This window comes from Rhinatrema bivittatum, chromosome 14, assembly GCF_901001135.1.
Source record: "Rhinatrema bivittatum chromosome 14, aRhiBiv1.1, whole genome shotgun sequence".
Lineage (NCBI taxonomy): Eukaryota > Metazoa > Chordata > Amphibia > Gymnophiona > Rhinatrematidae > Rhinatrema > Rhinatrema bivittatum.
The window spans coordinates 81,827,083-81,844,880 of record NC_042628.1 but is presented as its reverse complement, the minus strand read 5'-3'; the positions used below and the strand labels follow the sequence as shown (position 1 = coordinate 81,844,880).

Below are 17,798 nucleotides of genomic sequence, written 5' to 3'. Positions count from 1 at the left end.
GTAACCTTCATTGGTTACCAGTAAATTTTAGAATCCTATACAAATCAATCACCCTAATTCACAAAACCATCCACCATCAACTTCAACTCGACTTGGAAATCCCATTCAACACTCCTCTAACAGACCAACTAGAGAGGTTCTCAAAGGCACTCTACAATTTCCTCCGACTAAGGCCACACGTCTCTCCACGACCAAAGACAGAGCTTTTTCGATAGCAGGCCCATCTATTTGGAATAACATCCCTGCAAACCTCAGATTGGAACCCTGCCTCTTAACTTTTAGAAAAAGACTCAAGACGTGGCTCTTCCACCAAGCCTTCTCCGATCCTCCAGACAATCACTAATGGCTTCCACTCTCATCCGGCCTTGGCTTTTATTTTCATGAACTATGGACTCTGGTACCTCCAGGTTAAAGCACTTCCAAGCTTTAACCTGTTCTCTCTATCGTATCTTTCATAATTAATACTTGCCTTTATCTTCCTTCCAGCTTGTTTTAAGCTTCCAAGTTCTTGACTCCCGTTGATTGTAACTTTGACTTATTCCTATCTATGGTTATTTATTGTTTACCTGAATTGTTCCTTCAGTTATACCCTATGTTACATGTAAACCGATCCGATATGGTTATTTACTATGAAGGTCGGTATAAAAAACTGTTAAATAAATAAATAAATTTATTTCAAATTCTCTCTTCACCTGTCTTATCAATGTTTTACACTTAACTTGACAATGCAACATCTTATAAGACACTACACAATATTATGTAAATTATTAATGTAAATAATTCATCTTTACTACTCAACTATCTTACTCTAATTCTCTCCCCAGTTTTATGACCCTGTGGTAATGTAACTTTTATTTCTTTGCACTTGTTTATGTTCTGTTTTTGTGCACACCCTCTTGTTATTTGTAAACCGGCATGATGGGGTTCCTAATCTTGAATGCCGGTATAGAAAAATCTATAAATAAATAATAAATAAATAATGCTTATGTTTTATCCTATTTTCTTCAGATGGATCCTTCTTCCAATTTTTGAAGGATGTTTTTTTGGCTAAAATAGCCTCTTTCACCTCACCTTTTAACCATGACGGTAATCATTTTGCCTTCTTTCCACCTTTTTTATTAATGTGTGCTTCTGGACTGTGCTTCTAGGATGGTATTTTTTAACACTGACCATGCCTCTTGCACACTTTTTACCTTTGTAGCTGCTCCTTTCAGTTTTTTTCTAACAATTTTTCTCATTTTCTCGAAGTTTCCCTTTTGAAAATTTAGCACGAGAGCCATGGATTTGCTTACTGTCCCCCTTCCAGTCATTAATTCAAATTTGATCATATTATGATCACTATTGCTAAGCGGCCCCACCACTGTTACCTCTCTCACCAAATCCTGTGCTCCACTGAGAATTAGATCTAAAATTGCTCCCTCTCTTGTCGGTTCCTGAACAATTGCTCCATAAAAATGTCATTTATTCCATCCAGGAACTTTATATCTCTAGTATGTACCGATGATACATTTACCCTGTCAATATTGGGGTAATTGAAATCTCCCATTATTACTGCACTACCAGTTTGGTTAACTTCCCTAATTTCTCTTAGCATTTCACTGTCAGTCTCACCGTCTTGACCAGGTGGACGGTAGTATACCCCTATCACTATAGTCTTCCCCGACACACAAGGGATTTCTACACATAAAGATTCAATTTTGTATTTAGTCTCATGCAGGATGTTTATCCTGTTGGACTCTATGCCATCCCGGACATAAAGCACCACACTTCCTCCCGGGTGCTTCTCTCTGTCATTGCGATATAATTTGTACCCTGGTATAGCACTGTCTCTTTGGTTGTCCTCCTTCCACCATGTCTCTGAGTTGCCAATTAAGTCTATGTCATCATTTACTGCTATACATTCTAATTCTCCCATCTTACTTCTTAGACTTCTGGCATTAGCATACAAACATTTCAAAGTTTGTTTTTTGTTTGTATTTTCATTCTGCTTTTTAATTGATAGGGATAAGTTGGAATTTTTTAGCTACTGGCTCTTGGACTACTTTTCTTATTATTGGAACCTCACTGCATCATTAGTATCCTTTGAAGATACCTCTCTCCGAACCATGCGCTGCTGAGCGACTGTCGGCTTTCCCCTTTGTTCTAGATTAAAAGCTGCTCTATCTCCTATTTAAAGGTTAGCGCCAGCAGTCTGGTTCCACCCTGGTTAAGGTGGAGCCCATCCCTTCGGAAGAGAATCCCCCTTCCCCAAAATGTTCCCCAGTTCCTAACAAAACTGAATCCCTCTTCCTTGCACCATCGTCTCATCCACGCATTGAGACTCCGGAGCTCTGCCTGCCTCTGGGGACCTGCCTGTGGAACAGGGAGCATTTCAGAGAATGCTACCCTGGAGGATCTGGATTTAAGCTTTCTATCTAAGAGCCTAAATTTGGCGTCCAGAACCTCCCTCCCACATTTTCCTATGTCATTGGTGCCCACATGTACCACGACAGCCGGTTCCTCCCCAGCACTGTCTAAAATCCTATTTAGGTGACGCATGAGGTCTGCCACCTTCGCACCAGGCAGGCAAGTTACCAGGCGGTCCTCACGTCCACCAGCCACCCAGCTGTCTACATTCTTAATAATTGAATCACCAACTATGACGGCCGACCTAACCCTTCCCTCCTGGGCAGTAGGCCTTGGGGAGATATACTTGGTGCGAAAGGACAATGCATCACCTGGAGAGCAGGTCCTTGCTACAGGATCCTTTCCTGCTGCACCAGGTTGATGCTCTCCAATCATGAGGCCTTCTTCCTCCAAGGCAGCACCAGGGCTGCCAGTCTGAAATTGGGACTTGGCTACTATGTCCCTGAAGGTCTCATCTATATACCTCTCTGTCTGCCTCAGCTCCTCCAGGTCTGCCACTCTAGCCTCCAGAGATCGGACTTGTTCTCTGAGAGCGAGGAGCTCTTTGGATCGCATGCACATGTACAACTTCTCACCGGCCGGTAAAAAATCATACATGTGACGCTCGATGCAAAAGACTGGGAAGCCCCCCTCTTGCTGCTGGACTGCTGCCTTCATCTCAATTTTGATCAGTTCCTAGTTACGTTTTAGGTTGCTATGGCAGTAGGAATATAATTAATGTCCTTTAAATGTGTTAGTGAATTCACTTTTTTTCTAGTAGTTTCCTACAGGGGACTGATCAAACTCTCAATAAGGTTTTGTTTTGTTTTTTTAAAGTGGCACCTGCCACTGGGTGGGTGAGGGGTGGGAGGGTTGGGAAATACAAACAGTCTAACTTCAGTTAGTCAGCCAGAGTGACTCACTGCTCTCTGACTAACTATCAAATGTTGGTACCTAATCAAACCAAAACACACTACCTCAACACTTTCCATGGTGAGTAACTGAACTGAACTTTTCAAACTTTTTACTTAGGTATACACTGCTCCTAGCTTATTTCTAGCTTCTGGCTACTTTTTTTTGTTTTTTTGGGGGGGGGGGGGGGTTTGTTTTTAATATACAAACACTCTAACTTCTGCTTACTAGCTGCCTTAAAGACTATTAAAAATAAACACACTAGCTACTGCTTATTAGCTGCCTTACTGACTGACTATTTAAAAATAGAAACAGAGAATTTGTTGCCAGAGGATATGGTTAGTGGAGTTAGTGTAGCTGGGTTCAAAAAAGGTTTGGATAAGTTCTTGGAGGAGAAGTCCATTAATGGCTATTAATCAAGTTTACTTAGGGAATAGCCACTGCTATTAATTGCATCAGTAGCATGGGATCTTCTTAGTGTTTGGGCAATTGCCAGGTTCTTGTGGCCTGGTTTTGGCCTCTGTTGGAAACAGGATGCTGGGCTTGATGGACCCTTGGACTGACCCAGCATGGCAATTTCTTATGTTCTTAGACCTTATAAGTGATGAAAAGGAGTTGATTTGTGCAATGTAGCTAGCAGAGCAGTGTACAAATCAATTTCTCGTTAGAATTTTCATTACTTTACTGATATCATCGCCAAGGCATACACCTAATTTCTCCCTTCCTCTCCACTGCCCACCCTTCCTCTCCTCTGCCCCCCTCTTCTGGCCCTCTATCCCCTCACTTCGCCCTTCTCCTACCTTTTTCTCCCCCCCTCACCTCATACACTTTTTCTCCCCCCTCACCTCGTTCCCTTCCCTCTGCTCGCCACTCCCCCCTCTCCTCCTAGCACTCCTAAATTGCTTATCTCTTAGTGTCTTCCTTTTGTACATATGTATATATTTACAAACCTTGTTGATTATTTAATGCAAATTTCCCCTTGTTATTCACACCCTCATTTATTCATTTGTTAACTTGTTTTATTTGTTCAATGTAAAGCGCCATGCCTGGCGTTTGTTTGTGTTACACTGTAAACCGATGTGATATCCTGGATGAATGTCGGTATATAAAAATTTTAAATAAATAAATAAATAAATAAATAAATATCAATTTTACAATGGATACCCCTGTATGTGTCTGTAACATCACCCTCTCTAACCCCAAGCCACCTCCCAAAAACTCACCCCAAATCAAAGCACCCCCTTATAATGGTCCATATATAGAGTATCAGACTGAGCCTTATAAAGAGATGCTTGCTCTCGCGCTCTCTCATTAGGCCTACTAAGAAGCTGTAACAAAGTGGTGCAGGTAAGATACGCGCAGCAGCTGAGGAAATTGAGGGGTTACACGCATCAGTGCTGGCCCCACCTCTGGAATGCCCATGCCCTGCCTACTTTTCCTGGGCGTGTGTACATCAATATATGCGGGCCCTTCCCAGCTATTTAAAATTCGTGAAGCTCCCATGCGGCCCACTTATGAGCGCAAGTGGCCGTTTTTGCTCCACGAGGTTTTTAAAATCTAACTCTGCCATGAGAATAGTGGAGCCAATTCCATTATATTATCCATATCTGTTGAAACACAATTGCCTTCCTGTGGCTTGGCGGATTAAGTTTAGAGTTTTAATGTGAGTATACAAAGCAGTGAAAGGCTTCGCACCTCATCGTGTGAATGCTGCTCTTAAGCTGTATTGCCCAGCCAGAAGCCTCCGGCCAGGGTCTCAGTAGAACTTAGATGTCCCTTCCTTTAAACATGTACGCCTGGAAGATGCTAGGGAACGTCTTTTGTGTGGAATGCATTATCCCAATAATTTAAAAATGAAACAGTCTTTAGAAAGATGTTAAAGACCTAGTTATCTACACAGGCTTATCAGCTATAAGATTGGAAGTACTGTAAGTGTAAAATGATGCTGTTTGAAGAGCATTCTGAAAGAAAATAAGGCTGCCAGTTATAATCTATTGGTGATGCTATTCATGATTTCATTCTATCATCTATTGGCCAATTGTATATGTTTCATTAATTTAATTGTTGTTGTTTTGATCTGTTATTAGTGTGTATATTAGATTAGACTATATATTTTTATAGTAAATCGCCTAGAATTGTAATTAGGCAATACACAAATTTATAAATACTATAAAGAACAGCCAAGTTAATTTGCATATATTGATTAACCTGAAACCCTTTTTTCCCTTTGCTGGCTGAGAGCTGAAAGGGAATCTCCCCTGAGATAGCACCTCCTATAGCACTAACAGTTCCCTCCCACAATCACTGGGGCCTAGGTGAATAGGGATAGTGATCCAGCTAGGTTTGCTCTCTTCCATGCAAATTTTCTTACAAATATTACACTGAATAATTTTGTGAATTCTGTCCCATGTTTGTAAAACCTTTCACAAAATGAAAGTATTATACCTCATATACCCTTAGCAGGAGCAGCGGGACAGGAGAGGGCGACCATCCAGTCGATGGTTACATGGGAAGTTACTCGCTTCAGGGAATCTCTCTCCTCCAATATGCTCTCTGCTCACTCACGCAAAGTTTCATTCATTTCACGCAACTTCCCCTAGAGCAGTGATTTCCAAACCAATCTGGTTCTCAGGGTCTCCATATGCATGAGATAGATTTGCAGTCATCTTACTGGCTAGGTTTACCTTCCATCACCTATAAGATCCAGACAATTCACTGAAGATTTTTACCTGAAGCAGCCACGACTTTATGCAGCAACAGAGACAATGCTGAAATCCAAAGAAAACATCAATGTCACCATACAAAAACAGAAAGAATAGCAAATAGGACAGCTGTCCAGCATTCAGAGACAATTTAACATATTCTATCAGAAGTATGCATTCCTTATTCTGTTTCTGCAATGGGTTTAAACAGCTTAACGTGGTCCTTGCTTGCAGACAGAGGAGGCCACCTTTTCAACTCCAGACTTTATTAACAGCCGAAATGAAGTCTTATTGGTCGATTTTAAAAGCCTTGCGTACACCAAAGCTGGCAGATACGGGCGTCTCCGGCCAGTACACGCTGAATGTATTTTAGAAAGTGGCCGAGTACGCATGAATCTCTCAGTATACGCATCAAGCCCAGCATCCTGGGCTTGATGGACCCTTGGTGTGACCCAGTATGGCATGTTCTTATATCCTTATGTTCTTACTGTTAATGTGTATAAACTGAAGTTAACAGTGACCAGCATACTCTGAGCCACAGAAATAAGGACAGGTAAAATGTGAATAATTCTGCAGGTTCGGCCAGGTTAGCTACTGGTGGACTGATCAGAGCTGACCAGAAATGACTGAAAACACGAGATGAAAACTCCCAGGCACTTAAGTTATCCCTTTAGAGCCAGCTTTATTGAATACAGCAGAAACAATGAACGTGCAGGCTGAACATCAGTTGGCAGCATAATGGTAAACACACAAAGCATGCAAAGCAAAGCATGAACAGCAGCATTAGCAACAGAAACAGAAAGGCTGCTGTGGAAGCAGGACACTGTTAAAGCAAAGGACAAGAGAGGTTAAGATATCACAATGGTGCCACAGGAACAAATGGAGCAGTACAAAAAAGATTGACGGGTAGATTTTAAATGCCCGGCACGCATACATCCCAGCCTTACGTGCACCGGGTGAATGTTCAAATTGGCCTGGCCACACGTGTAAACCCTGGTACGCAAATAAGTGCCAGGCCCTGAAAAGGGGGCAGGCCAGGGGGCGGGGAGGGGCGAGGTGGGGCAGGATGCAGCCTGGACGGGTCAGTGGTCATTAGCCGCTGTCCTGAAAAAACGCACGCTGGCAGCCAGCCGGCGCGCATAAATTACTTCTGCTCCGTAGAAGCAGCAACTAACAAAATAAAAAAAGAAGCAAGGTAAGTTAGGTATAGCAGGTGGGGAGGAGAGGGAAAGTGGAAGGAAGGTTAGATAGGGGATTAGGGAATTGACGATTGCATCGCCGCGAGGCCTTGCAAAAGTACACACCCCCCCCTTGCCTGCGCCGCGCACATGTTATAAAATTGGCGCGCACGTATTAAAATCTACCCCAAAATGAATTAAAAAAATTATAAATTAAAAATATATATAATTGTCTCTCTATATATAACTATCTAAACCATCCCGGCACCCATCAATTTAATAGAGTTATCACAGTAAAAACTGTATTCAAAAAAATGCACCCTGTATCAAAACCTTATTACTTAGGAAAAATATATTTAAGCCCATAATTAATGTCAATTTATTAATATTTCAAAAATATTCCTGCTGGCACTGTTGCTGTAGCAAAGTTACACCGGTAACATACGAGCATCAGTGCTGACCCCTGTCCTTTTCTGGACGCGCATACATGAATGTGTGCAAGTCCTTCCTGGCTATTTAATATACACATAGCTCCCACGTGGACCACTTACGCACGTATGTGGTCGTTTTTGCGCAAGCAAGGCTTTTAAAATCTACCTCTAAGCTTTTTAAATCTAAAATGTGTATTTTACAACATGTGAATATTTAAATGTTTTTTATTATTGTGTTTGTTGTCTAGATTTATGCAAGCTATGGAACATAAGAGAATACGTATAAGCAGTGTTTTTGAAGAGACACTGTGGACTCTTGAGTTTCAATACTGCAGCATCAGGTAGTGGTCATTTTGATCTTCTAGTTTAAAAAAAACAAAACATTGCAAAATTAGTGTCTCACGCTATATATATATATTTATATTTAGTGGAATGGTCCTTGGCACATTTCTATTTCCTGAAGAAGCCTGAATAAGGTAAAACAAAGGTCCTTTTGTCGAGCGGAGACCTAGAAGGGAGAATCACTACATGATGTTAGTTTTATCATCAAGCAGAAAGGCTAGTGATTACAGGAACATTGTTCAAGGCTTCATGTGATACGTTCATGTAATTTGTGGATTAGAACATGAAGGAAATGGTGCCTAACTGCAGTACCATGACATATTCTGACGCAAACAGATGAAAGAGTGCTTTTATATTGCATGGGACATTTGCATTCATATTCAATTATGGTCGAATTTTCAAAACACCGCGTGTGTAAAATCCGGGAGATACACGTGTGGCCGGGTCGGGCGTGCCAACCACATTTTAGAAATGGCCAGGCCACGCCCGTATCTCCAGTTATGCACAGAAGTGCTGGGCCATCCAAGAGCGGTGGGCGGGGAGGAGCAGGGCATTCCAGAGGTGAGGCCAGCACTGTTGCGTGTAACCCCTAAATTTCCTCAGCGGGTGGGGGCGGGAAGGAGCAGAGCATTTGTCCCTGACCCTGCAAAGCACGCACCGGCAGTTGGCTGGGGCATGGAAGTTACTTCTGCTCAACAGTAGCAGTAAGATTTAAAACAAAATAATTTTGGCTAGCTAGCTAGGGGTTAGGGGTTAGGGGTTATGGATGAGAGGGGGAAAGGTAGGAAGGGTAGTTAGAGGGAACTGGGAAAGGCCTCCTTGCATCGGCGCACGTATTTTTTAGAAATCTCCCCCATTGCGTGTGTGACACGACAGCTGTCCACACATGCACGTGCCGATATTAAAATCGTATTTTATAACATGCGTGGCGTGTCTGGGAACCGGACGCACGCCCACGTTGTCAAAAACCAACCCCTTATTTACTATTGTTCTCATGTGGTTTTTAAATGCGTGCCTAAATCTATAATAAAATTATTTGCATATCTATCTTACATTTATAAATCTCACTTGAGTAATCATTGTTGATGTTAAATAGCTACTAGCACTAGTGTTCTATTTCTCTTTTCTCTCTCTCTTTCTCTCTAAATATATATATATCCCACAGAAACTACCTAAAATATATACAGTATATCTATTAAAAAGGCCTTTATTCATAAAAATACCAATATAAAAATGTATTTTAACAAAAACCCGACAGGATCATATTTCGACTTAATGCCTGCCTCAGGCGTATATATTTATTTATTTATTTTTGGGTTTTTATATACCGATCTTCTTGCATTGGATGCAAATCAAACCGGTTTACAGTAAAACAATTCAACTTGCCAAGTAGCATTACATGGAACAAAGAACATGGAACAATATAATAGTGCTTACGAGCATTACATAGAATACTAGTAACAAATTAAACATTTGAACCTTTAGAGACCATTAGTGACAATTCTTATAGCGAATTTGATTAAATGTGCCTTAAATGATAAAAACGGAAAACAAGGGGAAAAGATTGATTGGGATACAATAAAATATACAATAAATATACAATAAAATTGCAATAATGTTGGTACACTGTGAGGGTGCCTATAAAAAAAAAGCAGAGTACAAATAATCAAAACAACCTCATAACACACTTCATACATTAAGGGGTACATTTTCAAAACTTATGCGCACGTCCATAAAATGCAGGGTTGGCGCACACAAGGCGGGGAACAGATATAAAAGTACGCGCGGTCACTCTTTGGGGCCTTCCCCAGTTCTCTTCCAGTCCGCTCCAATTATAGAGCGGACTGGGAGGGAATTTCCCAACCCCCTAATCTAACCTCCCTCTCCTATCATAGCCTCCCCCCCATTTCTTTAACTCATGTTTTGCTCCTGCCTCGGAGCAAATGGCCGCTGTGCGGGCGCCTCTAGCCCCGCCCCTCGGACCACCCCTTTTTCAAGCCCTGGGACTACAAGTGTGGTCAGGTCGATTGAAAATTGGCACAGCGCGCATAAGGCCTGGCCACGCGCCGGGGTTTGAAAATCTACCCTTAATTAACACAACACAGAAAAACAATAAAACAAATTTGAGATGAGCCAACTTTACATTAGTAAAGAAGAGCAGAACCGAATAACCTTAAGAAAATATATCCCTGTGGTTCTGTAACCAATAAAAAACAGGAAGCATGGCTGAGGTAATGCCGGCAGACTCGAAGAGAAGGAAGTCGGGCTCCAAGCAGAGATTTGAAGGGTGTCCCAATTAATGAGTGGCGAGTGTTTCTGGAGCCAGGGTAGGCCCAAGACAATGGGGTGAATAGCCTTCCCAGGACAAAAAAGGAAATCTCCTCTTCATGAAGAACCCTGGCGCGGAGGATCACCGGGGCCGTTGAGGTAGAGACACAGCCTGGGAGCAGGGTATCGTGGATGGAAGATATCCGTAAGGGCAGGGTGTGCGGCAGTACCAGAAGTGGCAGCTGTTGCACTAGGTCTATGAATACACTGATGTCTTTTCCAAGAAGAAGGCAGAACTCCTTCCGGAACATCGCCCCTTTGTGCAATTGATCTACTACCTGGAACCATGCCTCCTCGAGGCCGTGTTTACCCTCTGTCTCTACCAGAGACACAAGCTATGTCCCACTATATCCAGAACTTGGACCCTGGGCTTATTTGACCCTCAACCTCACCATCGGGAGCCAGCTTCTTTTTTGTCGCTAAGGATGGCTCTCTTAGACCTTGTATAGACTATCGTGGTCTCAATGCCATCACCTGCCAGGACAGATATCCTCTTCCACTCAGCCCAGAACTCTTAGATCGTTTAGAAGGAGCTAAGGTCTTTACTAAGCTCAACCTTCGAGGGGCCTACAATCTAGTACAAATCAAACCAGGTGATGAGTGGAAAACCGCATTCAATACTCGTGATGGGCATTATGAGTATCTAGTAATGCCCTTTGGATTGTGTAATGCTCCAGTGGTTTTTCAAAACCTTATGAATGAGGTCCTCCGAGACATGCTCCACTCATCAGTAATCGTCTGCCTTGATGACGTGCTCGTGTACTCCAAAGATATCAATACCCATTGACGGCAAGTAAAACAAGTATTACGACTCCGGGACAACTGTTTGTTCGCCAAGTTAGAGAAATGTTTGGTCAAACAAGAATCTCTATCATTCTTGGGGTACATTGTATCTTCTACTGGATTTTATATGGACCCTGAGAAAGTGTCGGCCATCAAAGACTGACTCCGTCCAGTGGGGACCAAAGCTCTTCAGCGCTTTGTCGGATTTGCAAATTTCTACCGGCATTTCATCCCCCAATACTCGCAAAAGGTAGCTCCACTCACTGCCCTCACTAAGAAGGGAACGAATGCCAAAGATTGGCCACCAACAGCACTCCGGACCTTTGAAGAACTAAAACAAGCTTTCCTCTTGGATTCTTGCCTACATCACCCGGATCCCCAACGCCCTTTCATTGTGATCCTGTTCCACCTCCTGCTCCTGCTTCAGCTTGATTCTCAGGTTTTCGACTTCGGCTTGGCTCCTGGTATTCTCTGTCTGCTACCCATCCTGACCCTTGGCTCATTCTCCAGCTTCGCTAGTCATCTGCCTGCCCTGACCTCTGGCCTGGTTTCTCGTCCTGCATCGCTGCTGCCTGCCACAACTTCTGGATCATCTTCATCTCCCCAGTTTTTCTGCTTGCCTCGACTTGCCAGCCCAAGGGTCAACGATCACAATAATTTCCCAATTTCGTGCTTGCCCGGCTTTTAAAATTCATCTTTTTATGTGGCTTATAGATATAAATATATGTATATTTTTAGGATGGTCACTTTTTAGTCTTAATAGCAGGATTTTATTGTACTTCTCTCAGGGACAGATTTAGGATTTTGCCACCTCTAGGCACTTTTGGTGCTTTCATCACTCTACCTTCTGCAAGGTCTGTTCAGGGTAGCAGAGGGCTGTTCTCTGCTGAATGGCAACAAATCTTAGCTAGACTGCTGCCCCTAAATCTTTGCCACACTAGGTACAGAGATATAATGGATGCCTATTGACAAATCCAGGGGTGAGGGTTGTCTTACATGTTCAGAGCTTTAATTTGTTTTCTTTTGTTTGTGCAATATTGTGGAAAGATAATTTTAGACAGTAAGCTAGATCTCTGGAAGACTTTGTACCGCAAATAGACAGCAATGGTCAGAACAGGCTTTAATGATTGTTGAGTATGAATCAATATATTGCATGGGATTTGAGTGCAGGGATTGTATAAAGGCATGACGCTATCTCCATTTGTTACCTGCATTCTTGAGACATTCTGGCAACAATGAGTTGATAAAAATCTGGGATGGCCCCAAGGAACATCTGGTATCTCTGGGGACATCAAAGACTAAGATATATTTGGTATTCGTTATCACCTGGGAAGATCAAATGCTAAAGACTAGTACCCAAAGCAATGAGCTGATAATAACAAACAGCTGGTTATTTTTACCAAATGGGAGATCAAAAGACTGGTGCTGAAATGCCTTGGAAATACCTAACTTGTGCGATGATACAAGGCGAAGCGCACTGTTAGCCCGAGTTTGGACGTGCGTTTTCGATGTGCTAGCTTTACCCCTTATCCAGTTAGGGGTAATAGCGCGTCGAAAACGCACGTCCAACCCCCCTGAAACTAATAGCGCCCGTAACATGCAAATGCATATTGATGGCCCTATTAGTTATTCCCACGCGATCCAGAAAGCAAAATGTGCAGCCAAGCGGCACATTTTACTTTCAGAAATTAGCACCTACCCAAAGGCTGGCGTTAATTTCTGCCGGCGCCAGGGAAGTGTACAGAAAAGCAGAAAAAACTGCTTTTCTGTGCACCCTCTGACTTAATATCAAGGCGATATTAAGTCGGAGGCCCCAAAATTTAAAACTAATTAAAAATTTTAAAAAAAAAATTTAAATCGGCCCGCGGCTCACAGGTTGAAAACCGGACGCTCGATTATGCCAGTATCCATTTTCCGAACCTGTGGCTGTCAGCGGGTTTGAGAACACATGCCAGAAAAATTGAGTGTTGGCTGTCAAACCCATTGACAGCCGCCGCTCCGGTCAAAAAAGAGGCACTAGGGACGCACTAGCATCCCTAGCGCCTCTTTTTACTGCGGGCCCTCATTTACATACTAAATCGTGCGCACAGGAGAGCGGCCGCTCACCTCGGAGCCTTACCTTCCCACCCCTAAAAGACAGGAAACAGAGAGTAGGATTAAATGGGCAATTTTCTCAGTGGAAGGGAGTGGACAGTGGAGTGCCTCAGGGATCTGTATTGGGACCCTTACTGTTCAATATATTTATAAATGATCTGGAAAGAAATACGATGAGTGAGATAATCAAATTTGCAGATGACACAAAATTGTTCAGACTAGTTAAATCACAAGCAGATTGTGATAAATTGCAGGAAGACCTTGTGAGACTGGAAAATTGGGCATCCAAATGGCAGATGAAATTTAATGTGGATAAGTGCAAGGTGATGCATATAGGGAAAAATAACCCATGCTATAATTACACAATGTTGGGTTCCATATTAGGTGCTACAACCCAAGAAAGAGATCTAGGTGTCATAGTGGATAACACATTGAAATCGTCGGTGCAGTGTGCTGCGGCAGTCAAAAAAGCAAACAGAATGTTGGGAATTATTAGAAAGGGAATGGTGAATAAAATGGAAAATGTCATAATGCCTCTGTATCACTCCATGGTGAGACCACACCTTGAATACTGTGTACAATTCTGGTCGCCGCATCTCAAAAAAGATATAGTTGCGATGGAGAAGGTACAGAGAAGGGCTACCAAAATGATAAGGGGAATGGAACAACTCCCCTATGAGGAAAGACTAAAGAGGTTAGGACTTCTCAGCTTGGAGAAGAGACGACTGAGGGGGGATATGATAGAGGTGTTTAAAATCATGAGAGGTCTAGAACGGGTAGATGTGAATCGGTTATTTAGTCTTTCTACTATCCGAAAGAGTAGGGGGCACTCCATGAAGTTAGCATGGGGCACATTTAAAACTAATCGGAGAAAGTTCTTTTTTACTCAACGCACAATTAAACTCTGGAATTTGTTGCCAGAGGATGTGGTTAGTGCAGTTAGTATAGCTGTGTTTAAAAAAGGATTGGATAAGTTCTTGGAGGAGAAGTCCATTACCTGCTATTAAGTTCACTTAGAGAATAGCCACTGCCATTAGCAATGGTAACATAGAATAGACTTAGTTTTTGGGTACTTGCCAGGTTCTTATGGCCTGGATTGGCCACTGTTGGAAACAGGATGCTGGGCTTGATGGACCCTTGGTCTGACCCAGTATGGCATGTTCTTAAGATGAGTTTGCCGCACACACGGCCTGGCCACAAACGTATCCCCCGGTTTTTGTGCACACCAGCCTTTTAAAATTTGGGCTTATATTTATATACACTTTTTCGTTATCCTAACTCCAGAGTCTTGGCTTCCTAGCCTATGCCCCTGTGAGGAATTCAAGGGTTTCCCCTTGGTCAGGTCCTTTGGTCTTACTTGGTTCGGCAAGCTAGGTCAGAAGGGCTCCTTATTGACATTCGTTATATATATTTTATTGTGTATTTTGTTGCAGTTGGGTGCTGCAGGCAGGATAGTGGACCCTTGGGCCGGTCTACCCAGGATGACAGGGTAGGCCGGGAGGCGGAGCCACAGGCTGGCGGTGTTCACCCGGGAACCAGGAGCCCCCCAGGAGGAGCCCGTAGGGTCCTGGAACCTTGGGACTTGGGATATCAGCTCAGAGTCAAATAGCAGATAAAGCCTGGGCAGGAGGTGTAGTAAGAAAAGTCCAAAGAGTGAAAGATAGTCTGTAGGCCGGCAGTGCAGGTCGAGGGCCAGCTGATGACAGGACAGCGGGCGGCAGCGATACCTGTAGTAAGCCGGACCGTGAGGCAGGGTTTGTAGAATACTGGACCGGGAACAGGCTGAAGGCTGAGGTAGAATCGATAGCAGACTGTGGACTGGAACAGGCTGTAGACTGGAGCAGGCTGTAGACTGGAACGGAGTCTGTAGCTGGCTGTGAACTGGAGCAGGCTGTAGACTGGAACGGAGTCTGTAGCTGGCTGTTGAATTGGAGCAGGCAGTAGACTGGAACGGAGTCTGTAGCTGGCTGTGAACTGAAGCAGGCTGTAGCGGAGTCGGGAACGGACCAAGGTCAGAGGCAGGCGGCAGGCTGAAGCGAAGTCAGGAACGGACCAAGGTCGGAGGCAGGCGGCAGGCTGAAGCGAAGTCAAAGGCAATCCAAAGGTCAAGTCAGGAACGAGGAACAGACAAAGCGCAACTCAGAACTACTAGGCAGTAGTGAACCTCGTTGCAAGGCAAAGAGAAGGCTTCCGGACGTCGGTTATATCAGGCTTAGGGCGTGGCGTCATTAGCACAGGTGGGGCCCGACTTCCGGGAGCTGTGCGCACATAGTGTGCGTCCTCGCGCGCGCGCGAGGCAGCGGGAAGACAGGCAAGCAATAGCGGACGCCACGTGGAACCGGCAGAGCCGCAGGAGTCCCGGGCATGCGGAACACGGCGTTTCCAGTAGCGGAGGTGAGCACTGTTCAGAACTAAAGAAGGGGAAGCGGTGGAGCAGCTGAGTACTTGAAGTAGACGCAGGTGGAAAATAGGCTCGGTGCGCGCAGGGGAGTTTTAAAAGGGTTACGCGCGTAACCCTTTTAAAATCCGGCCCTGTATTTTTTCATCGAACTGATTCGTGCTCACTGCGCTATCGGTATTGAAGGTATGTCGGGTATTTTAATAATTGTATATGTGGCTATCACAATTATAGCATGAAATTGAATTTCTGAGTGAAATAGAAATGTATTGGAAATGCTGAACATAATGTATACAAGTATATTTACAAGAAATAGCATGAAACAATCTTTAACATTTGTCTTGAAATACCAACAATATGTTACTAAGATTTCCTATATTTCCGTTTTTCTCCTGCTACGGATTTCAATTCACTGTGAGGTATATCGGGGACTATAAATTATTCTGTATGTGGATATCACAACTGATGATGAAGTACTTTTAAATGACCTCCCGAGAGCAGCTGAAGCATCAGATAGGCACGGATTTCAATTCACTGTGAGGTATATCGGGGACTATAAATTATTCTGTATGTGGATATCACAACTGATGATGAAGTACTTTTAAATGACCTCCCGAGAGCAGCTGAAGCATCAGATAGGCACAAAAAAATAGTATTATGATCGGTACACCACTAACATAACATAACATAACCACTAACATAACGCCTCTGTAATATGTAGGACTCTTTATATTTCCATTTCTGTCTTTAACGCGATATAGAATAGAGTTCACTTATCCAAATGACGCATCTTTATAGCAGCTACTTTAAAGGTCCTTTTTTGCTCACTAGTGGTTTATCCAAATGATGCTTCCCTATAACAGCTATTTTATTTTATTTTTTTATTTTTTTATTTTTTTTATTTTTCAAATATACAATCAAGAATAACTTGGTTAGGATGTATAGCCATCAAAACATAATAACATAATAACCACATGTCTATCAATGAAAAATTCATCCCATAGGCCGCGGCGGTGCAATTGCTGCTGGCTAGCACAGGACCGCTCCCCGCTTCGTGCCCCCCGCCCCCCCCCCCCCGCCAGCGCTGGAATTCACTAAGCCTTGTGACATTAGTGAATCCAGACCTTGGTTTGTCTAATTCTCTCTCTTAGGGCCTCTCCTAGTTATTTACTGAGGAGTTGTAGCTCCTTGGATCCTCTCTAGTTGTTTCTCTGTAATAAACTTTATCAGGTGTGATGTCTGGAAAAAACAATATTTTGCATTCTGGTATGTGATACAACATTTACAGGGAAATTTTTAATTTATACAATGCTCCCATTTGTACTAATTTAGGCCTTAAATTAAGAAATTCTTTCTTCCTTCTCTCGTTTCTCTAGTTACATTTGGAAACATTCTGACATGCAACTGAAGAAATTTCTCTTTAATATTTCTAAAAATAATTTCTGAACCCACTTTTTATCTGAGTTTAGTAAAAAGGAAATAATAATTGTAGCTGGTTGAGCTAATTATATATTCGTGGATTCCAGAATTTCAGTAAGGTTTTTTTTTTTACTTACTAGTAATTAATATAAAAATTTTTGGGGATCCTTTGTCCTGAAATAACATTGACTATATTTTTATGACAGCTCTATGTTCTATCGCGTGAAGTAAGACTGCAATACTACATTGCATATACTTATCGCGGACAGAAAAACTCTGGCAGTCTATACCACTTAAACGTGGATATTGTTCAAGGTAATTAATTGTGATGTAACATTGACATTATATAGAACATATATATTTGGTTTACCAATAATAAATGGTTTAATAAGAAACTTTTACATTCTGAAATGTAAGTCATTAAATATTAAATACTTTTATCATTAAAGGGTTCTAAGAATTCTATATATAAGGAATTTTTTTTAAAATTGTTTAACACTATATGAACATTCAGTGAATTTTTATGATTTATCCAAATAAATAAATAAACTTTACAAAATATGATTCAATAACCTATTCCATATTTACTTCATAAAATTGCATCAGGTAATCTTATTTTTCAAATTGATGATATTGTTCTATTGATCTATTCATGACCTAATATATAATTTAAGTATTTACCTTACTTTACAGTATACAAATTTGAACACTAGTGTGCCCAAATACATAATCTATTGCTAATCCGATTTCCAGGTAATAGTCTCCCCTATAATTGTAATTTTTAAATTTTAAAAAATATTTTTTGAAGTATCTATTCTCTGTTCTT

General features: G+C 42.3%; 1 protein-coding gene across 2 annotated transcripts in view; it reads right to left on the bottom strand.

Annotated features, from left to right (window-relative positions):
* The window catches only part of LOC115075917 (alpha-tectorin-like), a 160,805-nt gene that overhangs the window by 130,560 nt on the left and 12,447 nt on the right, over positions 1 to 17,798 (bottom strand). For both annotated transcript variants that reach the window (XM_029576867.1, XM_029576868.1), the window contains exon 3: positions 6,027 to 6,065. In XM_029576867.1, the coding sequence (XP_029432727.1) occupies positions 6,027 to 6,065 (39 nt within the window). The remainder of the gene's footprint in view (positions 1 to 6,026; positions 6,066 to 17,798) is intronic.